The 24,331-nt window shown below is 43.7% G+C and overlaps 1 protein-coding gene across 4 annotated transcripts in view; it reads left to right on the top strand.

Moving 5' to 3' along the window:
* The window catches only part of sulf2a (sulfatase 2a), a 42,159-nt gene that overhangs the window by 5,198 nt on the left and 12,630 nt on the right, over positions 1-24,331 (top strand). For 2 of the 4 annotated variants that reach the window (XM_034212398.1, XM_034212395.1), the window contains exons 2-6: positions 2,474-2,547; positions 21,590-21,853; positions 22,575-22,814; positions 22,910-23,061; positions 23,847-24,016. In XM_034212398.1, the coding sequence (XP_034068289.1) occupies positions 21,655-21,853; positions 22,575-22,814; positions 22,910-23,061; positions 23,847-24,016 (761 nt within the window). In that variant the 5' untranslated portion in view covers positions 2,474-2,547; positions 21,590-21,654. Of the gene's footprint in view, positions 1-1,442; positions 1,551-2,473; positions 2,548-21,589; positions 21,854-22,574; positions 22,815-22,909; positions 23,062-23,846; positions 24,017-24,331 lie in introns of all 4 variants that reach the window. The other 2 variants (XM_034212397.1, XM_034212396.1) reach the window with 2 other exon arrangements.

The following is a 24,331-nucleotide window of genomic DNA, read 5'->3' as shown; positions in this document are numbered from 1 at the left end:
TTGTATCTGTATTAGTTTAGCAATTAATTAGATTCTGAGTCAAACAGCTTTTTGGCTCCTACGCCTGGATTTCTGTTTCTCTCACGTCGTCTACTCTCACACACTCTGCTGTGTTTGATCAAACTCTGATCAAATGAATCTTTTAATCTTCCTCGCCCGACTCCCAGACACATTTTATACATCCAAAGTAGCCCAATTCATTCTCATCCTTAAAATCTAGCCGCTGGTGGAGCAATTGATTCTCAGCCATGTACAGGGATTTGAACTGTCTACATCAAGCTTATGTGTAATGAACTGTGGGATTCCTTTACTAACTTTGATGTCCCGTCCCAAAAAACGACCTGATTACCAATACGAGCGATATTGTTCGGATGCGTCTGAGCATTACATTCTCCTGGAACTGAGCAGTAGTCGACAAAAGTGAGTAATGAAGAGGGAAAGCATTGGAGACGGTGAGTGTTATGAATGCAACATTGAGACGTTGGCAGGAAAGTGGTATTCATTAGGAGCGGTCCATAGTGCCGGCTTAGTGAACTCTTAATTGGGGCAGAGACGGAGCTGGGGATGAGGGATCAATAGGGGCAGAGCCGGGGTTTCAGCCCCCTGAAATCAATCAGCCTCCTGCCAGACGGGGAGAATGCAGCCAATCAAAGAAAACACGGCCTCACACAGCACTCATTTACCCTCCTGGTCAAACCTCATCATGATCGACAGACGGACAGCTCATTCAATCTTATCTCTGTCAGAGGAGGATGGAGTGGCCTGATTGCTCTTTTTTTCGACGTGGGAACAAGATCCTGTTGCTGGAATGCTTTCGAAATGTCATTACAACCCTGCCAAGGACAGGAACTAATAAAACATGATTCATTAACAAAGGAGAGCTCTATGGCAAGGAATATTAAATGAACCCTGGCATATTTTTACTCATCTGCTAAAAATAGTCACTTTCTCCTCTTCCTCCTCCCCGCCTGGGTAATAGCCATCTTTCTGCCTTGGCTCTTTTTGATGTATCATCCTCTTATTCACATCAAGGACAAGGCCAGGTGTCGCATTTTCTCTCAGTTGCTCCACGCTTGTCACGCTGCCTTATCACCCACAGCCTTTTCCAATCCAGCTCCCTTCTTCCTCCCCCTCTCTCCGCTTTTTTATATTAAATCTGTCACTCCTTTTGTTTTAGCGAGAGAAAAGGAAAGTAAATCACTTTTGCCATTTGCAGCCTGAGGTGTCTGCTGAATGCTGCAGGTTTATTTGGATGTCATCTTTGGCCAAATAGAATCCTGTCAAAACAAATGATGTCTCTCCTGGTTTGTGCTGTTGTCGCACAGCTGAAATTCCTCCTGCATGCTGTGTGCAAGGCTTCAAATGTGTTAAGCTATCTATGAATATGCTTCACAGTGAGAAGGAGGCCTTGACAGATGTCTAAGGCTTTTATATTTCTCCAGATGAACAGACGGGCACAGGTGTCCGGCCCCACCACTCTTTGATGCCCATGAGTGGCTGGCAGAGCTGATCGGGCAGAGAGCAGCTGGGGTCGGGGACGTGCCTCGACGGTGAGATGCATTTGAGCTTATAAGGTCCTCCAGTGTATTCTTAGCACATATCTAACGATGGCATTTGTGTGTGCATAGCCACGTTGTTTGGTGAAAGGCGGTTTCACCAAAGACTACATACGACATATCCATCGGTAGAGGGAGATTAAGGCCAAGATTTCTCAGTGGTTATAGAGATGTCAAAGATGGTTTGACTAGGCTCAGATGTTTAGACTGACATCTGTCCGATCAGAACATGGATCAGATCAGACAGCTCCACTGCTGTCAACATGTCTTCACAGGCAGACACAGAACAAGGCACTGTTGCTTAAAAGATCCCGACTAGAGGGAGACTGTGGTGGAAAGAGCTGGGAGAAAACAGCTAGTTATCTGTGCCTCATGAAGCAGAATAAGGATTTACTTGTCTGCCCTGACTGAAATAAGCAGTGCTTACACAGCTTTACAAACAGAAACTAATTATTATTACCATCGCTAAAAATGTTCTGCAGGGTGAGAAGTAATTATGTTGAAAATGTAGCAATTTTTACTCTATTTCTGGCACATGTATAATTAAACCACCTCCTGAACTACCGCCTGCTCCCTCAGGCGTTACAACATCAGTCAAATATGGATTTTTACCTTGTGCAGAATACCATGTGGACTAACATGACGTATGCGGTTGTTTATCTCCACTTCCTACAGTTTGTCAGTGTCCTAAAACAGATGTGTCATCATCCTCAGGGGTGAGTGGGAGGGAGTGGCATCGGGACTCAGGAAAGGCTTATGGTGTTTGTTAGGGAGGACAGAGACAATATAAGCCAGCATCAGGCAGGGAAGAAGCAGAATGTGTACAATATTCATAGATTTAGATATGAAACAGTTTGAGCTCCTAAGTGGAAGTTGCACATATTCCAAGTCTTCATCCACTCTGTGTTTGCTTACAGAACGTGGCAGTCGAAGGCTGATTTCTGTGGGAGAAGAGCACATCAGAGGCAGCTTGTTTAGAAAGGAGAGGAAGGTAAGGTCCTCCTCTGATTTCTCTCTCACATACATAAGGAGAGTTGACCTGCATGTGTGGATGGATGCACATTTCTGTTATGTTGCTGTAGGTTTCTGTATTTGTTTTTCTTATCTGAGCAAAGTGCCCGATGATGCAGAGCATTTTTCATATTTACCTATTTATCTACCTTTCAACCTGTCTGGGTATCACAGACTAAATTCTGATAATTATTCCCTGTTACCATGGATTCTACCGACCTCGGAGGAAACAAACGCAGCGTGCTACTGTTTACAGCGATGCTATATTTACTGCGGGGGAAACATATGTCACCTCCAGAGGCAACTCGCATCACATCACACTGCTTCAGTCTGTCTCAAACCCACATCTCTTCATTTGATCCACCTGCCAGTGATTAGCATCTCATTCTGCATGAAGAAAATAATGGTTGTTTTTGGCCCCGCTGAGTTAGAACTGATGATCAAAAGAAAGTTGTAGGTGTTGCGTTATGTTGTGTGGACACAGCAGATGCCCCCTCAGTGGTCGTCAGTCCAAATGGTAATTATGAAGAGGAGGGAAAACAGAGTGAAATGGTAGATGCATAGAGATTTCATTAGAATTAACAAGAAAGCTATAAACGCTAAATTTTTAAATCAATAACAACGGCAAAAGTGGCTTTGGGCTATCCTCATGTCCCCACTGAACAGGTAAACATGAGTTTTACGTTTGGATAAGAAGTTTTTAGTGAGCAATGAGTTTTTAGAAAAATTGGAAATGCATTTGTGCTAACACTGTTTTGAAAAAGGCAATACATCTGCACGATGCGGACACGTGGCCGCTTACCACTGTCCTGCTGGCTGTTTACCAGTAACATGCTCGTGTTGCTGGCTGCGATCGGAGCGTCCTGTGTGAACAGTTGGATGGCAGCAGATGAAGCAGCTCTCCGCACATGTGGGCATATTATGTACACAGCTGTGCACAGCTGACTCATTATCACTTGCGAAAACATCAGTATGCACGACTGTAATTAACTCTTCTCTTTGATTAACAAACAACGGCGCTACAGACGACTCCTAATATAGCCCTGATAGTTGAGGGTTTTGTTTGTGGAAAAAGACAAAACATGTCTGGCCATGTAGCTGTTCTCCTCACGCAGCACAACTTTGATTTTCCTTCTTGTCTTTTTGAAACTTGCAAGAGCAGGCAGGTGAATGATATGTCTGTGGTGAAATATTCTGTTTCAGGACCCCGCTCCACTTCAAAACCCCAGCGTGAGGACAGCATTTACCTCTCCCTTTTTCTCCTCTTCTTGTGGGCCTTCGGCAGTGCGGAATAAACCCCAAAAGTCTTCAAGAAAAACTCTTCAAAGGAGCAGTTCATCTGCCGAGAGAAGACCTCATCAATTCGATTTTCTTCTTTTAAACCACTGTCCCCTCCACAGAGTTCTGGTTGTTTACGACCAGCCTGTTTCTTCTCCATTCCTTGCAGCTTGTTGCATAAGATGCTTTTGATTTCTTGTGAGTGACGAAGGGATATTTTCCCCAAACACTTAGTGAGATCGGCCTGTTGTTGGGGGCAATGTCTCCCTCAGACTGATTCCTCACATGTTCTCTGTTGAACATGTTGCGCATTGCAGAGCTCTGGGAGCATTTTCCTGACCCTCATTTTCCACATCAGCGAGACAGGAACTGCCAGCTTGCTTTCATGCCTTCTGCCCACTGATTAGAAGTCAAATATTAAAGTGCTCTGTTGTGAGCTCGGCTTAATTGATTCTTTCCGCCGGGTGCACACAGAATGGGCTGACAGCAGGCGATACCAGGCTTTGTCAACATCGGGCACGCTGCCTGACGCTCAGGACGGCATCCCAATAAAGCCCCCTGTGAGCGTGCCAACCTGCGGCGCCACACACAGAGAGGCACTCAGCACTCCGACCAAGCTTTATAGTAACAACTCTGAAGCAGCTCATTCTTTTGCCTTGTGTCAGCTCCCTTCGGCTGGCTGGGAAGTCGGCTCTCTATTTGTAAAGAAGTAGCAGGCTAAGAAGAAAGCGTGTATTTGTGTGTGCGTCTGCCCACTTGCATAACCACTCGGCAAACTTAAGCTATCTGGGGCGACGGTGCTGAAAAGAGGTCTCATCTGACTTCCAAAAAAGTATTTCTTCTCAACCGATCCCCAGCTCTCCTGCCGTTCTGATAATTGCTTTAATAGCTTTTTTAAAAACATATTTAACAAGGAGCTTACCAAACACAGAATGGCAACAAGCCTGTCATCACTGCCCACACTGCAGAGACTGAATGGCATCTGGTGGAGATATATTATTCCGGTTGAAGCCTCATATATTTTCCTTGTAACGTCTTACCCTCCCTTAACTACAATGTAGTGATAATTAATTGATTCTCTGCCGCAGTAAAAGAGTCTCCTCCATAGGCCGAGACCGTGCATCTCCGTCCCTCTTGTCTGCTTACACCGTGAATTTACTGGGCATTTTATGTGTGTCTTGAATTGGCTGGACTCCCCATTTATTTTTTATGCGTTTCTTCTTCACACGCAGGAGAGCACAACAGCCATCTTGGCGCTATACGACGCTCATTAAGTGCAGACATTCATCCACGACGCTTCTCTCATGAATCTGATTGACCTTCTCGCTCGGTGCGATCCACAGTAAAAGGTTATTAAACCCCCCCCCCCATCTCACCCACCCGGTGGTTGATAATCTGGCTATACCCCCTGTCCTGCCTGATGCTTAATGTTCCTTTTGAGCTGATAGGAAGGTGCAAAATGAAGGTTTGAAGGTGCAGGAAGGTGGGGGTGGGGGTTCAATTCAGGTCAGCTGGCCGCTGTTGCAGTAATTACTCTATTTGTAAAATGGGGCCTCGCTCTGCGCTCTGACACAGCACTAATTGCAACGCAAGGGTGCCAAACTTGATCAAGGCGCTGCTAATTCATGTTTAATAAAAGAGAGAGGGGGAAAACTGTGAAGGAAGGTGAAGAACAGGGCGAGCAGGTTACCAGCGGGGGTGTATGGAGAACATTTTGTAAGAGGACATAATCACAACATGTACCCGTTTCAAGCAAATGCCGTTCTTGAATTTTCCCCGTTACATTTCAGTGTGACCAATCGGCAGCGCAGTGCTGGAACGGCTTCAGTGGTACAGGCGCACTGAAAAGTAATCACAATGTCCTCTCCCCCGAGTACTGGGCAGGGTTTCATTTCCACCTCCATACTCCCAGGAGAGGTCCAGGGGCTGAAGGGGGGGGTCATGATCACAACACAGGGAGGAGGCCGACATCTGGCTGCCTGTCTGACAGAAACCTAATGGGGGGCTAATAGAAGAGAGTAACATCTCAGAGACCACTGCTGTGACCTTGACATGAGCCTGTGGAGGCAGGTAAAGAGGAGGAGGAGGTGAAGTACCATTAAAGAGGGTGACAGGCAGCTGGTTTGAATATATTTGTCTTTTATCCATTACCTCTCTTTCTGTTTATTTGAACTTCTCTTACCTCCTGTGTCCAGTTAGTGACCCTACAGAGAACTTCAGCACAAAGCAAAGAGATGTTGTTTTCTCTCTCCTGTGTGTGGGTGAATGATTCAGTTAGTTCAGTTTGCATGTGCGCGGGTGGTGCCTGCGTCAGAATAAATGTTTGAATAAGTGTTACTTTCCTCACTTTGTTGTTATTTCTCTTAACTGTTTGAAATGCTTAAAGTGCCTTTCTGTGTGTACGGCTGATCAATTATTGAGAATATACTTGATCTTTTTATTACGACAGACTAAAACTGAAAGATTTTTTAACACTCCAAATCGCTTTCAAGTTTCAATTATGTTCTTGTAAAGTCAACAGCCAGTAGTATTTGATGACTTTGGAGACTGATGAGTCCTTACACAGTTACGTTTTGTTTCAACTGTTGCAAACCAACTTCATCACCACTGCAATCTGAAGGGCAGAACATAGGTAACCAAAGCTGTTGCACGTGATTATTTTAAGGCAAGGCAAGGCAAGTTTATTTATATAGCACTTTCCAACACAAGGCAATTCAAAGTGCTTTACAAAAAATGAAAGAGATTAAGAAAATGGCATTTAAAATCAGTCATTAAAAAGAAAAGCTAATAAAATAAACATTAAAAGAAAAAATACATGGATAAAAGTTACAGTGCAATTAAACATTAAAAGAAAAAGTACATGGATCATTTTATCATTTTAATTTTTATAACAACTCATTGCAACCACTAAGATTCCTCCTGACATTTTTTCCTGATTTCACTTTTGTACTTGAGATTGTCTTGTGCTTGTGACTACAGATTGTGGGCAGTATGTCTGTCTCAGTGATACAGATCATAGGGGTCAGGTCTGCAGGGACAGCCCATGAGCATCACACACAGTAAAGGGGAGAGCCAATACAGCCTGATCAATCTGAGCTCTCATTAAAAGGCTGCCAAGCCATTTGCAACCCGATACAATATCAATATTGTGGTACCACCGAGAGACCTCCAGAGCTGTTAGGCAAGCCGCTGGCAGCTTAACTGTCATTACCGGGCAGGCAACATGCCAGAGACCCCCTTCATGGACCACTTAGGCTCCCCCCTTGGTCCCAAACACAGGTCAGTGCAGACAGATGGGCTGTCTGGGCATCTGTCCAGGGGACGAGGCAGAGAGAGATGGATCCCGACCTGTAGAGGAGGAGACAGCTTGCGCTCTCTCACAATACGGAGGGAAGATGTGGGCTGTGTGTGTTGTTACAGTTACACATCACTGCGGTTTCACCTGAGGCTTGTTTGTTGGCCGTGGGTGTTTTTCTGTCTTGGTCTTTTACCATGCATGGTTACAAGAAGCATCGCACATGTTTGTTTTCAAACCGAACAAAAGACAATGAGTTTTCAGTTCCAAACACCCTCTCTGAACTTTGTAGGTGTTGGTTGAGATACAGGAAATCTGCTCTGGGTTTTGGCACATATCCCAAGGTTCCTGCTGGGAAAAACCACGAGCACTGAATGGCGCTCTGTGGTGATTTCTGAGCAAAGCAAATGGGGGGGGAATATAAGTGGCCTTACATAGAAAAGCCTCTGTAATTCAGATCATTGTGCAAAGGTCTCCCCTCTGTGCTCCGGTTTTAACCCCCTGTGTGGTTCCGATAGGGGAGGGAGGGATCAGTGTGTGCGTCTCTAAACCCCCAGTAATCCGCCGACAAAAGGGTGAGGAGAAAGCCAGCCAGAGAGAGCTAGGGGGGTTAGGACAGAGAATGGGCGGAGTGAAAAAGTAAAGAAGTGGTCGTCGCCTCTCCAACCCCCAAGGGTATGCTTAACATCGGAGAAGATGGTCCTCACTGCGCCCACAAACCCCCACCATCGAAAGATAAAACAACCCTCTGCTGTGTAGGGCCTCTTTGAGCAGTCAAGAGCCTTTGTTTATCAGTCAAGTAAAAGAATCCCAAGACCATCGGTGTGATCACTTCTTCCGCAGCTCGACTCTAAGCGTATTGATTTATCTGGGCTGTGATTTATTCAGCGGGTTGGCTGCAGATGTTTACTGAAAGTTGAAACCGATATTGTCTGTAATCATCATTAAGTCAGGCCATTAGGAGGAGTCCCCAGTGCAGGTGCTAATTTGATGATGGGAGAGAAATGGTATGTAATTAAAACACAACAAATGACAGCTTAAAATCTATGAGTCCTGTGGAACATGATCTAATTTAACACAACGCGTGCGCAGCTTACAAACTAGATGGATAATGCAATTATCCGAGCAGATTGAATATCACTGTGTGCATCCCAATTATGTTTCTCTTATCAAGCTGTTTTTGTTTTATGTGAGTCTTATCAGATCATATTTTAAGTGATGTTTCATTGCGCTCCAGTTACGCAATGTCATGCAGAATTCATTTGGACCAAATGAGGGCTCAGTGAGGTGTTGAGGTCGGTGGTACAATTGGCCCCGGCTGACTTGTCTGTAATCCATTTAGCTGAGATGTGACACACTGTAGGGGGGCTTTGCCTCTGGTCAATAAGTGCCAATAAGGAACAGCCATCACTCAGCGGGCTGCCCTGTCCACCAGCTTGCTCACTTGTTTCAGCTGTCAACCTCTGACTCAAAGGAGCTGGGAATTGCGCCGCTCTCTCGGACGCACCGCAAATGGCTTTCCCATACAATCCTCAATGGGACAGGAAAGGCACGCACACTTGCAGACTGCAAAGCAGGCACATTTCCCTCTGACATCAGAATAAACCCATCTGAAGTGAAAACAGCTATACGTATTTACAAAACACCATTGACAGTTGCTCATTCTCCCCGTTTTAAACCCCTGGAGGTGGGGCTGTGGGGGGTTGAACTCAAGACGGGGACAATCGGGTCTCTGTTTGTGTTTTCTCTAACACCTCCGTGTTCTCTTTGGGCTCTGTTGGAGCGTACTGCAAGGGTGCAGAGGAGGAGGGGGGTGCCGTGACCCTGCCGAAAAACTCTGACTGAAGTCCTTCAAAAAAGCCTACAGACCACCGCGCTAGCCCTACATGCCACTCTGTTGCTGCTGGAAACAGAGCGAGAGCGAAGTGGACGTGTTGATGAAAGGGAAAGCTAGCCTCTTGAGGCCAAATCCAGTGACTAAAACCTCCTCACTGCAGAAGGTTTTGATGTTGTTCAGTATCAGAAAGTCTGAATCAGACACAGGTTTATTGCCAAGTAGGTTAGAACATACAAAGACTTGCCCTTGGTGTATATGGTGCATACATAAACACAGACAAAGAAGATACATTGTAAGAAATGGACCACTACTATGTAAAAAAAGAAGATTATAACAAATATAGAGAAATGTATTTACGTGAAATATAGATATACGAAAAAACGACGTACAGTTTAATATGAGATTATTTGTACAAATGGGCAAAATGTCCAGGGTTGTTACTTGTGGTGTGGCTGCAGTCCAAGCTCATTACAAGTAATATCTTCACTGTGTTAAACCTGTTGGTGACAAACAGACAGGCAGTAGCTGTGTGATGTTTGTCTCAGTGGACTTCACAGTTTGTACAGAATATCAGTATGACAATACGACACCCTCTGTCCTTAGACCCTCTATCCTTAGACCCTCACATCGTACAAGGAAAAACTTCCGGAGAAAACCCACAGTTTAAAGGGAAAAATGGGAGAAACCTCAGGGAGAGCAACAGAGGAGGGATCCCTCTCCCAGGACGGACAGACGTGCAATAGATGCTGTGTGTAAATTTAAAAGATAATACATTTGCAACATAGGTAGTCCAAATGTTTGGAAATGCATGTGTGTATAATAGGAAGATGAATCCACGAGGATATCCATCCAGGACCTATGATCCAGGACCACAGCCACGACTTAAGATCCAGGGCTCGCGATCCAGGACACAGGACCGCAGGATCATCCATGACTCCGGATCCCGGCGTATATAGACACCAAAAAGAAAGACATTTGGGGAAGCTGGGTTAATCGGAACATGAGAGTACACAGGTATAGACAGAGAGAAGGAAGAAGTAAGATGTCCCCCGACAAACTAAGCCTATATCAGCAAAACTAGGGGCTGAATCTAATCAGTCCTAACTATAAGCTTTATCAAAAAGGAAGGTCTTAAGCGCACTCTTAAAAACGGATAGGGTGTCTGCCGCCCGAACACAAGCTGGAAGCTGATTCCACAAATGTGGAGCTTGATAAGAAAAGGCTCTGGCTCCCATTGTACTTTTAGAGACTCTAGGAACAACCAACAACCCTGCATTCTTGGAACGCAATGCCCTAGTAGGACAGTAGGGTATAATGAGTTCTTTAAGGTAAGATGGCGCCTGCCCATTAAGGGCTTTGTAGGCGAGAAGAAGAATTTTAAATTCTATCCTGTGTTCTATAGGGAGCCAGTGTAAGGCAGCCAGAACAGGAGTAATGTGGTCCCTTTTCCTAACTCTGGTTAGTACACGAGCTGCAGCATTTTGAATCAGCTGAAGCGACTTGACTGACTTCTTGGTACACCCTGATAATAAGGAGTTACAATAATCCAGCCTTGAAGTAACAAATGCATGGACTAGTTTCTCTGCATCGTTTTGAGGCAAGATATGCCTGATTTTTGCAATGTTACGTAGATGGAAGTAGGCGGTCCTTGAAATTGATTTTATGTGGGCGTTAAAGGATAAATCCTGATCAAATATAACACCAAGATTCCTTACAGTCTCACTGGAGGCCAAATTAATGCCATCCATAGTTAGTATATCTTTAGATAATTTGTTTCGTAGATTCTTCGGGCCAAGTACAATAACTTCAGTTTTGGTCGTGTTTAACATCAAAAAATGTAAGGTCATCCATGTTTTTAAGTCCTTAAGGCAGTCTTGAATTTTATTTAGATGATTAATTTCATCAGGCTTGATTGATAAATATAGTTGAGTATCATCCGCATAACAATGAAAGTTTACAGAATGATTCCTTATAATATTGCCTAACGGAAGCATATATAATGTGAACAAAATAGGTCCGAGCACTGAACCCTGTGGCACTCCATGGCTAACTTTGGTTTGCGTGGAAGATTCATCGTTAACACGTACAAACTGAGAGCATTCAGATAGGACCTAAACCAGTCTAAAGCAGTTCCCTGTATGCCAACTAAGTGCTCTAGTCTTTGCAATAAGATATCATGGTCGATAGTATCAAATGCAGCACTGAGATCGAGCAAAACAAGAATAGAGACATGTCCCTTGTCAGAGGCTATTAGAATGTAATTTGTGACTTTAACCAGAGCTGTCTCTGTGCTATGATGTGTTCTAAAGCCTGACTGAAAATCTTCAAATAAATCATTGTTTTTTAAGTAATCACACAGCTGTTTTGCGACCGCTTTCTCAAGAATTTTTTGAGAGGAACGGAAGATTAGAAATAGGTCTATAGTTGGCTAAAACCTCTGGATCGAGGTTGTGCTTTTTAAAAAGAGGTTTTATCACTGCTACTTTGAATGATTTTGGAACATAGCCTGATAATAAAGACGTATTAATAATATTTAATAAAGAAGTGCTAATTAATGGAAAAACTTCCTTCAACAGCTTAGTTGGAATTGGGTCTAACATGCACGTTGATGGTTTAGAAGAGAGAATCTCCTTTTATGTCCACTTGTTGGAGAGAGAAGTTTGAAGTCTGATATACAGAGTGTGTGTGTGTGTGTGTGTGTGTGTATGTTGCGCTGCCTGCACGCTTGTTTGTGTGTGTGTGTGTGTGTGTGTGTGTGTGTGTGTGTGTGTGTGTGTGTGTGTGTGTGTGTGTGTGTGTGTGTGTGTGTGTGTGTGTGTGTGTGTGTGTGTGTGTGTGTGTGTGTGTGTGTGTGGGGGGTACATTTATAGTCAACAGAACAGACCCAGGGAGTCTGTCAGAGCTCTTTGTTCTCAAGCGAGAACACATCATGACTGGCTCTTTTGTCTGAACTGACAAATCATACAGTCTTTCTTTACGTACCTCTACCTCTCTCTCTCTCTCTCTCTCTCTCTCTCTCTCTCTCTCTCTCTCTCTCTCTCTCTCTGTTTTCCTCATCCTCTTATTTTTTCAACTAAACCATTCAACCGGCATCCCATCACTCGCACCATTTACAAAGATAATGGACCCTGTGGATTATAGAGTTGCAGAGATGGAGATGATTTGTCTTCCCTGTGTCTGGGTGTGGACCAAGCTAAGTGTGTGAGGGTGAATTTCAAAGTGTTAGGTGACCAGAAGATGACTTCTGAGGACCTTTTCTTACTGTGTGTCTTTTCATTTCTAATTCAAAAGTGTGCTTGTTTATTGACCCATGTTGCTTTCACTTACATACCCATTACTCACAGTTGGCGTCAACCCAATGATGAGTTATCTCCTCTGTTCAGGCCAAGAAAGTTCTTCACTTACTTTGAACTTAAGCCACATTTTAACAGAATGGAATCTCTTGACTCGAGTCTCTTGGAAGGGTTTTTTTGTTTTACATTTGCAAAATCAGTTTATCACTTGGTGCCTACACATATTTTATACTACCTTGGTTGAGCTTCCAAGCAAGTTTTTATGCGATACTAGAAAGTAACCACTGATTCTTCAGAGGGAATTTCCGCTAGAATCATCCATTGCCTGACACAAGACATCTTGCACAATTCACCATATTTAAATAAGCTACCATTAATAGTGGCCACAATTTATTCACTGACATGACCACGTATATATTTTTAATGGCAGCCTGCTTAAATATGCCATGTTCCATTAAAAAAATACAGACGTTCTTCTGTTTGGTTGCAGAGCAGTACTACAGTATGCAACGGAAATCTGGCATAAGGCGCATGGTTTTAAATCTTCATACAGTACCAGGAGTGTACATTTACCTTTGACCATATGATGCTAAATCTAGGTGGGTGAGGCCAGATATATAAACAATCTGAATGTGCATGTAAGATAAGATGATAGCGTGTGCGTGAGTGAGTGAATTTGGCAGCCAGAACACATCTCAGCTTCGCCTTTTCTCTCAGGGCAACAGACATACTGCAGGATTAATGATGTGTTAAGTGCTAAAATTACACTCGTTCATTTTCACTGTTAGGGCGGGACATTCCACATGGATTTAAAGGTTAGGGAGGAATATAATTTATAAACAAGGAAAGAAAAACGATGGCATAGGCAAACAGTTTACAGTTACTGCAGAAAGAAAGATCACTCACCTGAGACTCCTCATCGCAGCACAAATCTCCTTCTCTCACTTTTCAAGGCCGACCACGGCTCTTTGTGTCTGCGTGTGTGACAGAAAATAGCTTTGCAGGTTCTGACTGTCATCTTAAATGTCTGCAGAGTGCCAAGCTTATCGGAACCTGAGGGAAATCTGAATTAAATCTTCCCGGTGAATGGGATCGCCCTTCACTTTATCTCTTGTCATTAAAGTTAGTTATTAGGAAGCCACATTTTTCAAAGAATGTGTAGGCACTCTTTTAAACCAGAGAGCGTTTGGAGAGCTTTTGAATGTGAATGCAGGGTTATCAGCCAGCGACTGGAGATGGTTGAAGAGACCGTGCTGACCTGTCAAAGGAGCCAAGGTTTTAGATGTCATCTAACCAACATTCATAGTTACTAAACTGTTGTTCACAGTTCATCTGTAGAACATTCTGGAGGCATTTGTACTGCCAGGATGCTTTAGGCACCTGACATGAGTAATGTTAGCATTGGATGCTAATAATAACTCAAAACTACCCATGGAAGGTAGCAGGAATGTTGTTACGACACAAACAAAAGTTAAGGGGTAGAAAACATGGTAGGATTATGTAAACCAAAAACTAATAGAACAACATTTCACATTTACAAATGACCCTTTAGCAATGATTTTAGTTTGGTTTAGAAAGGGGTTGCTTATATTGTTTAACCTACAGGGAATTTTGTTTGCATTAATTGTGCTCCTATTGCATTGTTTACGTCTACTGCAGGCATCTGTTTTCACACCTGTTTAGAAAACCAAATACAGAGCCACAGGAGTTATTTCTGGACTCAACTCATCCTTTGACAACTGACAACACAGCTCCAAGCGAATAATCAATTGGCTCCATGTCTGCCTGCTTTGTGTTTCATCCAAGTTCAAACAAGAAGGTGATGGTATGTCAGTGTTCACAACTCCTTTACATTGCTCCCAAGTTGCCAAAAAAGTATTATTACAGAATTCTCAGTCGTACCTTACTTATTGGGTCAATGAGCCAAAATGCTTGTATGGGTCCATTTAAGCATGAGATTGACTAACCTGATTGAGAATAAGATTTTGCTGTGTAGTTTCTCCATATGTTTGTGGTTGACCAAAGATTTGCATGCAGAGAATGATAAACCAAGGATAGCAACAAACCATGGCTCCTTATTATCATGAAAAAAGCATTCCATACTGTATTGAGGATTGCAAACCCCTCCTTCTACCGACACATACTCAAACCCATGCAAACTCGCACATAAACTGCTTTGAGAGAAAGTTACTCTCACATAGATGCATGCCGTAACAGAATTTGCATTTGAATACCAACTTTTGTTGGTAAATTGAAGGGTCCTTGGAGATTTTGCACATTCTGTTCAGAGCTAGGCAGGCCAATGGGAACAAAGTCACACATTAGCAAAGCCCTGCCAGGCTCAATTATGACCAAAGGGATTGGCTTGATAGTGTTGCAGCGAGCTACATTCAGAGCTGGATGTGTCTATTTAAACTTTCCTCTCCACTTCCTTTATGTTTTCCAGCAGTTATTGGCAAATTCCTGCATACAGAATGAAGCAGAGGAGATTTAGAGGTTCTCTGCTAGCGATTTCTGTTTAATTCAGTGCTACTTTGCAGGGAAGCATCGGTCTGTGGATCTAGTGTTCATGTTTGCGAAAAATCCATCTGCAATGGAAGTGCTCAGGCTTTGTTCTATCCAAACTATATGCCTCCTGGTTTTTCTTTCTAAGACTCTCCGTCTTCTCCTCTCCATCTCTCTCAGAACATTTGGAATAGAGAATCCGTGAGTCTGGCTTCAAGCATGTGGGCTTTCTCCTCCATATTTCATATGCATTATGAGACCCAGCTGATTAAATTGCAAGTGAACACCATGACTCGTCCTCCTTCAATATGTAATACATTTCTTTTTTCCTCGGTTTTCTCATATTCCGTCTGTCGGTTTCGTGGCTTCTCAGGAGGATGAATCAGACTTTATGCATGTTTCAAGGCCTAAGGTGTTTTCTATAGAGGGGAAAAGTACCGTAACACCTCTGCAAAGTCTTTGTGAGATTTATCAAGCACTCTCTCCGCTTTATCCCCACCTCGCCTGTACTGTGAAACTTGAAGTACAGCAGCATGTCGTCGGACAGTACAACATGTCTGTCTGTCGATCTGGTGTTTGTTATCATCCCTCCATCGTCTCACCATCATGCCCGTGGTGTGACATGGCCAGCCCTGTTCTCACGGCATTTATAATTCAGTCTTATCAATAAGAGATGGACGGCATTAAGATTTTATCTGGTGATGCAGTGCTGCTGTCTCTGAGAGCCTCTTTACAAGCGAATGACTGAAGAGCAAAACTTTCCCTCTCTGTTCTGACTTCCAGGCATCACTTGGCATTAGTATAACCTTAGACAATCCTTGTTCCTACAATATGCTTTTAGAAGCTGATTCCTTGTGCTAGCTAACTCCCCAACCCTTCCTCATCCCCCAGCCTTTTAATTAGTTTTGCTGAGGCTTATATTTACTCATGTTGTCTTGTGCTTCTGTCTAAATGGCACAAATGTATCTTTCAATCCGTGCTATTGGGCTGAATCAGCGTTGTCGTTTCGTAGCTCACTTAGCGGAAAGAGCTGATGTGTGCAGAGGTCTGTCAGGAAAACAAGATTTAAATCATCCCAGTTTACACTGACAACATGGATGGCCTTGCATTATGAATGCATACGTGCCATCACACTGTTCATGTGTTTGGAGAACAGCTTGGCTAGTAACTGCTGTTTTCTAATGGTTGTCCATCTCTGTATTTTCCCACACATCTTCAAGGTATATTGGCGTCCGTCTGTTTTGACATACTGGTTTCCTCTTTTTTCTCTGCGGTTTAATGTAGCATCTGCCACCCGGAGAGATAAACAATACGGCTAGATAAAAGAGAGAGGGGAGAGCAAACTGGAAAGAAAGGACTATATGTGTCAGTTAGAGCTGATGAAAGCCTGGAAATCCAATTAGTCCTTCGTATCAGGGAGAAGGAGGAGGCCTCTGGGGAGTGATGTCGGAAGATATCTACCACCGTGGCGTGTCAATAACACAACATTTACATACTATTGATGGATCAGCATGTAAAATCAAGCTGGATGTCTTCTTGTAAACCAAGACTATATTTAGTATTCTTCCTTGACAGGTTGTGCCTACATCAGCTTTTTGAACAGATAAACAACTATCAAAGGGAAATACTGTACCCCCCACATCGAAAAAAAACGCTCTGAAAGAGGAATCAATGGTCTTCATTTAAACACACTGGATCTATTCACTCTAGATGTCCTGGAATCCATTTTGGGGACGAGGTATTCACTGCTAGTTGCATACAGGTTTATTGTGGATTTCCTCATTGACGGTGTCTTGTTTTCATCCCAAGGCGTAAATGAAAGAGGGATGCAGGCAGGGAGAGAAAACGAAGAATGAGCAAGGACAATTTCAACAGCACAGCGCCGCGGGTCAGAGCTTATGTGTTCCTCTCGGGAAGAACCTCAGTAGAACGCCACAGCAAACACAGCTGCTGTTGGACAATGTTATTGGTGTGTTTGTGTGCATGTAGTGTGTATTTCTGTGTGTAGGTGTGTTTCACGTTTGTGAAAAGCAAGAACACGACAGAGGATAGAGGACATGTGTGGGTGTTTGGTGAGAAGTTAATGTGCACAACCTGGACAACAGTGTAGAGTTGAGATGAACAGGGAGCTTTGTTTGAGGCAGAAGAGCGATGTTTCTCACCTATAATACTAAATGGCCATTATTAATTGTCATCATGATCGTGGATTTAAGGTGGAATGGCCCTACTGTACCTCCTGGATGGGTCAGTAGGCTGTAGTCATCTATTCATAAACATGATCACCACAAGTAGGTTCAAAATCACAAGCCCTGTTTAGGGCAGTAATAATTAGTAATTAAGTAATAAACATAGGACAAACTCGGGTGACGTAGTATAAAGACTGACAAAGGATGTATGTATGTAGAAGGATGGGGTGGATGAATGTATGAAAAAAACACATAACGTTAACCCAGGAGACCAATATTTGTTTAATGTGTGAAAAAATATATATTCAAAAGGCCTTGTCGTTGGTTTTGGAATGTTCCCTTTCCTGTAGTGCAGCGTTTTCAAAGTGTGAGGCGCGCCTCCCTTGGGGGGCGCCAGAGAGCTTCAAGGGAGGCGCAGCGTGAGAAAAAAATATATCGAGAAACAGTTAAATCAGTAATTTCAGCTAACTTTATGCGAGCGGCAACATGCAGTGTGCGAAAAAGCACACGTCTGATCGGACAAATACATCTTTCCATTGACGTGTCCGACGGACAAGTGACTTTTTTCGCCCATAAATGTTAGTTTTGGTTCTGCTTGTCGATTCCTAACGGCCCGTCCACACAGCGGCGTGCGTTGAAGCTTCCAACGCTTCTGCCCATTCACTTTGAATGGGGTGACGTCACTTTTAGCCGAACTGCATTTTGGGAAGCGACGTGGAGCGTTGCTGGCGTAGCTGGCGTCAAAAGTTGAGCAATGTTCAACTTTTGACGCCTCGACGCTAGCCAATCAAACCGCGTGTATGCTGGGAGAGACTACGCAGGTCATTTCCTCATATTCAAAAAAATGGAGGGAAAATTCATTATAGCGGTAGTGAATCACCCGGTGCTGTATGATCAGTCTCTGTTGATCTACCGGGATACAAACCGGAGGAGCGAGGCATGGTGGCAGAGACAGTGGGTGAATCTGGTAGGTTTTCGCCTGTTTGGGGATTTTATATCCAGTTTACTTCGTTTTAACATTGCTATTGCTTTGTATGTCGGGGGCAGGAGATTCATGTGATTGGTTGTTGGTCGCGTTGCTCGCAAAAAATCCCCAAGCTTCAGATACGCCCACCTCCAAGCGTCAACGCACGCTGCTGTGTGGACGCTCCGTAAGGAAATGCATCTCGCCGCTTGTACTGTTACGGCCCCTACACACGGCGGCGTGCGTTGCCGCTTCAACGCTTCTGCCCATTCACTTTGAATGGGGTGACGTCACGATTCGCCGAACTGCATTGTGGGAGCAAAGCGTAGCTTCTCTCGCGGTGCTCGCTGCAAAAGTAGAGCAATGTTCTACTTTTGCCGCCTCGACGGAGGCGTCAGCCAATCAAATCCCGGGTATGCAAATCTGACATTACAAGCGCTAGCCAATCAAACCGCGTGTATGTTGGGAGAGCCAGACCGCAGTTATTTCCCATATGTCAAAAAATACGCAAAACTCGGTTCCGAGTTTGAAAAAATAACAATTGTCAGGTCCCGGGAATAATAAGAGTTGTCGGGACAGGAGGCGGAGGCCGAGCCAATCAGAGCAGACTGGGCTCTGGTTTCAGACAGAAGGTGAAAATAGGTGCTGCAGCACAGGCAGTATGAGAACAATAAAGAGCTTTTTGAACGGGCGAGACACGGCAGGCAAAAACATCGTTTTTCAAGTACTGGTCAATTTTGAGATTTTGTGCTATTTCGATTCTATAACATGTTTTCTTTCAGGCTTTTGGAAGGAAAACGTACGAAATACACATTTAAGTGTTTATTTTACTATAGTTTGTATATTTGCGTCTGTAGATTTCTCCTAAATTCACCAAAAGTTAGCATTCTAACGTAACATAAAGTACCGCGACCGCTGTGTGCACCATGTCAACAGAGGTATCGCTGGAAAGCTGTGTCTCTCCTGCACAATCTCATCAGATCCAAATATGGTCATTTCCTTTGTATCAGCAACCAATCGTGAAAGCACAAAGGGGTCTTAAACCAAGAAACAAAATCTCATTGGCTGGTGTCAATTTCTGACAACGTGATTCGTTCAGATGCGTCACGTGGTGTGCTAAAACACTTCCTGGTTAGCTTTCCGCTAGAAATGTAAATCTCAAAATGGCAAAATAACGGCGAAAAAAACGTTCACAGAGAAGACGACAACAATTGTCACTTGCACGAAGCAAGGTTATAAAAAAAAAATGACCCCAAACATAAAATACCTTGCGTCGAGGCGCAAGCTGTCATCCAAAGAACAGGAGGGTTTAGCTAGCGCCTCACTGCAATCTTTAAAGGTCGTTTTCTCAAAATGAGTTTTTTGTCCTACTCTGAGTTCGAAATGTCAACTTCAGTAGCACGTACATACACCAAACCTTCCAGTTATATTCCTATCAATATTCTGAAGGCTTTTACAGAAGGGTTTGTTCATATATCATTCATAGCCTGAATTATACAACATTGTATACCTAAAAACATGGCGAAAATGGATATTTTAGGGCTGTTGACAGTATTTTCTGATTTATGGAGTGATACAAAGAGATATCCAATATCCCTTCTGTAAAAGCCTTAGATACTAATATGACTACAAAATGAAACAAGAATTTTGAACCTGGCTTTATCCAAAGTTCAGATTTCGATTCCTGAAATGTGTTAAAATATGTGCATATTTAATGAGATAATGGATAATTTGCATATTTAAACATGCTATTTCAGAAAACTTGTAATACAAAAAACAATTGCCTTATTGTAAGTAATTAACTGGAGAAATGTCTAGCTGATACCTTTAAGTTAAAAAAATTACCCTATTCACCTGGGGTGTCTCGCCTTAAAGCATGGAGACATGTTTCAGTAGAGACACAAAATATGAACCTGAAGATGAACATATATCCTCTTTCTTCATTGCATGACAAACATACTTATTTTAAACAAAACCTTTATCTTTCTAAACCAAAGCATTAACATTTTCCATTTGGTTAAAACTGCCTCTGTCACGTGTGGGTAGGTGCAGTTTGCCCATGTTCCCTTGGTTTGCCCACGTCTGAAGCAATATAATGGTAAAGAAAACAACTGATAACGGCCAATCAATAGGCTGATGTCATACACAACAGTTTGTCTTGTTCGTCATGTCATGCGTCATCCCATAAATGTTGACAACACTTCAGATTCTGTCTTTAATAAGTGCGACAGTTGTGTATGTGTGTATCGAGGCGCAGTGGCGTGTGTGTTTGTGTGTATTTGTTCATTTTTCTTACTTATCCCCATGTGGCTCTGTATTCCAGTCGGGTTGTCGTTAAGGTGTTGTTGTCCCAACAGAGAGACGTAGCTGTTGTCTTGTTTTTATTGTCTATATCTTCTGGCCATCCTTACTCACACACACACGCGCACACACACACACACACACACACACACACACCCCCACTTTACCTTACTGACAGTGGAGCATCTCAGTGGGCACACTAATGCTACTGCTTGTAAACTGACTTTATGATTATTGTCACTGAAGTGTATTCCTGCTCTAATTGTCTGTCAGGATAAAATAGGCAGACAAATTCAGCTTTGGGGTATTGTCCTCTCGTAATAATTGGATATAAAATGGATAGCAAAGAAAAGCTTAATGTTAGAGAATCAAATGTTTCTAGTTATTTAACCTATTTTTATATACAAGTTACATTCTTAATAAAGCATTCTTAAGAGAGTTAAGTTGCTTTATTTGCTGAGATGTAATAGGCAATGAACATGGATGAACAGTATAAATATTAATAAGTCAAACACTTGTTTCTAATGGTTTCTTTTGCTATAACCCTACAGTCTTTCGATCTTGGCTTTTATAGTAATAGTAGTTAAGGCTGCAGTCCGGATAGTGAGGTAACACTGCCTCAGGTTTATAAAAGCAGTATTACAGTTGCCACGGTAAACTCAGGGGGGCTTTACTGTTAATGAGGAAGAGCTAGTGGGGAACTAATAGGATTGTAGTGAAATTTGGTGAACTGCATGTAAAGATTAATTATAAAAAAGCTACATTTAACACGTATTTGGCTCTAATTGTTATGTTAAACTACACAAGGAGAGCAGAAGTTGCAATGTTCTGCTCGTCTAGAGGCAGTTCTCTTTTATTGACCTTGGTGATATTGCTACATTAGCATTCACAGTTCTCTTTTTTACAGCTGCTTTATCACTTCTGTGCCACGAGGTATTTTTGAAGTTGTCTACTCTTTAGAACACATTTTCACTCTGCTCATTGACCCCTGTCTTCATTATCCTCCTCTCATCCCCTCCTCTTCTGTCTCTGTCCTTCACCTCTGCCCCCCCCCCACACCTCCTCCCACCCCTCATATCCACCCTCACCCTCTCAGGGGGAGGTGAGTCCTGTGCTGGCCCCGGGCCCAGGACCATTAGCCCCAGCCTGGCAGCCATGTGCTCATCACCAGAGATCATTACACCCAGCCAATGACACCACTCTAATGCATCATTAATGATTGATTAACGAGCTGAGCTCAGCCCAAACGGGCGCATTTGTACGGAAGAGCACCCTGTAATGGCTGTGCAAGGCTTGCATCTGCTATTTTTCCCCGTGTTTAGTCTGTGTGTATTTTTTTTTCATTATGTGTCTTATCCCTCAGGTTGAGGGTGCTGCAGACTCCTTTGAGTGAAACGAAGGACGAGGAGGCGACTGCAGGGAAGTGCGATGGCAGGGCGGGGGCTCTCCGGCCCTCTCCCTATATTCACCCTGCTTCTTGTCCTGGTGGCATTCCTACCTGTGACCCAGGGCTCTGGCCACTTGTCTGGGTATCGCCTGAGGTCACGCCTGCAGAGGGATCGCCACTTCCGCAACATCCGACCCAACATCATCCTCATCCTCACCGATGATCAGGACATAGAACTGGGTGAGACATTTTCTTCCATGAATTCCTTCCTGTGTGTGTTTACTGTGTGTCTGCCTCTCTCTGTTTGCTTTGTGTCCATGTCCCATGGGTATGGGTATTCCCTGCATGTGTACCCAACAGCATCAGCAAGGGAAAGTCAGCCTAATGCTGCCTCTTGGCACCATAACAACTGGCCCACTCCAAGTCATGTGCTCGCTTTGCCAACTCCTCCACTGCTGGCATGAAATGAGGGGCAGCCTATGGCTTCCATTGTCCGGGTGCCAAACCCTGGCCATCTCCCATCCCGCTTAAGTCCTTTAGCGGCGTATTGGACTGGAGTGGCTGCATAATGGCCTCTGTGACATCTTTTGTCCTCCTGTGATCGCCAGTGAGAAGGCTCCCATTGAAAAGCAGGAATTTATGGTCAAGCATCTGTTTTCCCAAACAATCACCATCAGCCTGAAAAGCTTTTAGTTCACAGGAATCTAAATAGGTTACACTTTACCAAAAAGATTTATTCCCTCATTTACTTTCTCCCATTCCTTTTATTTAAGAAAAATGCTGTTTACCCCGTGTGACTTATATTTATATTTTCCACTCTCTGTTTCCCTTTTAATCTTGTCCAACTGTTTTATATCCCCCTGGGTCCCTTTCACTTCACTCATTGGCCTCTCACCCTCCTCACCCTTTTTATAACTTCTCTCCCCTTTTATCTTCTTCTCCCTCTCTTTTCTCCTCCCAGGCTCAATGCAGGCCATGAACAAAACTCGGCAAGTCATGGAAAAGGGCGGCACACATTTCTCCAACGCTTTCTCCACCACGCCCATGTGCTGCCCGTCGCGCTCATCCATCCTGACGGGAAAATACGTGCACAACCACCACACCTACACCAACAACGAAAACTGCTCCTCGCCCTCGTGGCAGGCTCACCACGAGCCGCACACCTTCGCCGTGCATCTCAATAACTCTGGCTACAGGACAGGTGAGCACCGCCAGTCTGACAGTGGAGTTAGATTTAAACGGGTACTGAGCTCGACGGACAAAGATTAACATACTGCCCTCCTGTTCCTCTCTCAGCCTTCTTTGGAAAGTATCTGAATGAGTACAACGGCTCCTATGTGCCCCCTGGCTGGAAGGAGTGGGTAGCACTGGTGAAGAACTCCCGCTTCTACAACTACACCCTCTGCAGGAACGGAGTACGAGAGAAACACAGCGGTGACTACTCTAAGGTAATTATACACTTCACCTGAGAGATGTCACACCGAGTCATGACTGCCTATTTGAAACTAAAGTAGTTATTTGGAGTATTTTTAGATTGCTTTAAAAGAGATCTTTACATTTTAAGCTGTTAACATTAGGGAAACATATGATAACAACTTACAAAGCATCAGCAGCATTTATAAATTACAATGTTTGTCTCTGCAAAAAGCTTTACACTTCCATGCCTTAAAGAGACCCTATTATGCTTTTTGGGGGTTTTCCTTTTCCTGTTTATTGTGTTGTATAGGATTTTGTGCATGTAAATGGACTGTAAGGGCTAAAATCCCAAAGGTCCCTCCAGAGGGAGCTAATCTCTCCCACACACTCCCCCCCTGCCTGAAACGCCTCCATTGGACTCCTTGGTTTACTTCCGTAACATTATAACATTGTAACAATTGCGCTTCTATTGGCTAGCAGTCCAACACAATGTACGTGATAGGGGCGGGACATCTAACCGGTTGACCAACAGACCCAACAGAGCCTGCCGTCTAACTAATCCGAGCAGACTGGGTTCTGGTTTCAGAACTGCTGCAGCACAGGCAGTATGAGAACAATTAAAGACCTTTTTGAAGATTTAAGCATCTAAACATGTTACAGTAGAGGCACAAAATACAAATATAAAACCTGTACATGTGCATAATGGGGCCCCTTTAAGATATATAGTTAAACAGTAGTGCTTTAGTGAGTAATGGGCACTGAAGGGCTTGAAATCACCCACTGAGTTCCTGATGGACAACGTCTGCTCTCTCCACAGGACTATCTGACAGACATCATTACCAACGACAGCGTCAACTACTTCCGCATGTCTAAGAAGATGTACCCCCACCGTCCTGTCATGATGGTGCTGAGCCACGTCGCTCCTCACGGTCCAGAGGACTCGGCCCCGCAGTACAGCACCGCCTTCCCCAACGCATCACAGCACATGTAAGAAAAGGCTTTAAAAATCAGCGACATCCAACCAATCCGAGAGTACTCCAAATGTTTTGGGATACTAGTGATTTGGGTCGTATTAGACAAAGCAGTCGGACACAATGGCCATTTTTTTTTTACATTTTCACATCCACAGCTATTTGCTCGCACATGACTCATCCACACGCTTCCTTTTCATTTGACCCAGAACGACACAAATTCCATAATCTCAGCTCGATCTTATCTCTCACCGCCTGCAGTGTGCTCTTGGCAGCTGAGCCCTCTCCACTCACTGCCAGCACTTTGCTCCAGTTTATTTGGCTGTGTGTT

The sequence above is a fragment of the Gymnodraco acuticeps genome, unplaced genomic scaffold (genome assembly GCF_902827175.1).
Source record: "Gymnodraco acuticeps unplaced genomic scaffold, fGymAcu1.1, whole genome shotgun sequence".
NCBI classification, from domain to species: Eukaryota; Metazoa; Chordata; class Actinopteri; order Perciformes; family Bathydraconidae; genus Gymnodraco; species Gymnodraco acuticeps.
This window is presented reverse-complemented; position numbering and strand designations above follow the sequence as displayed.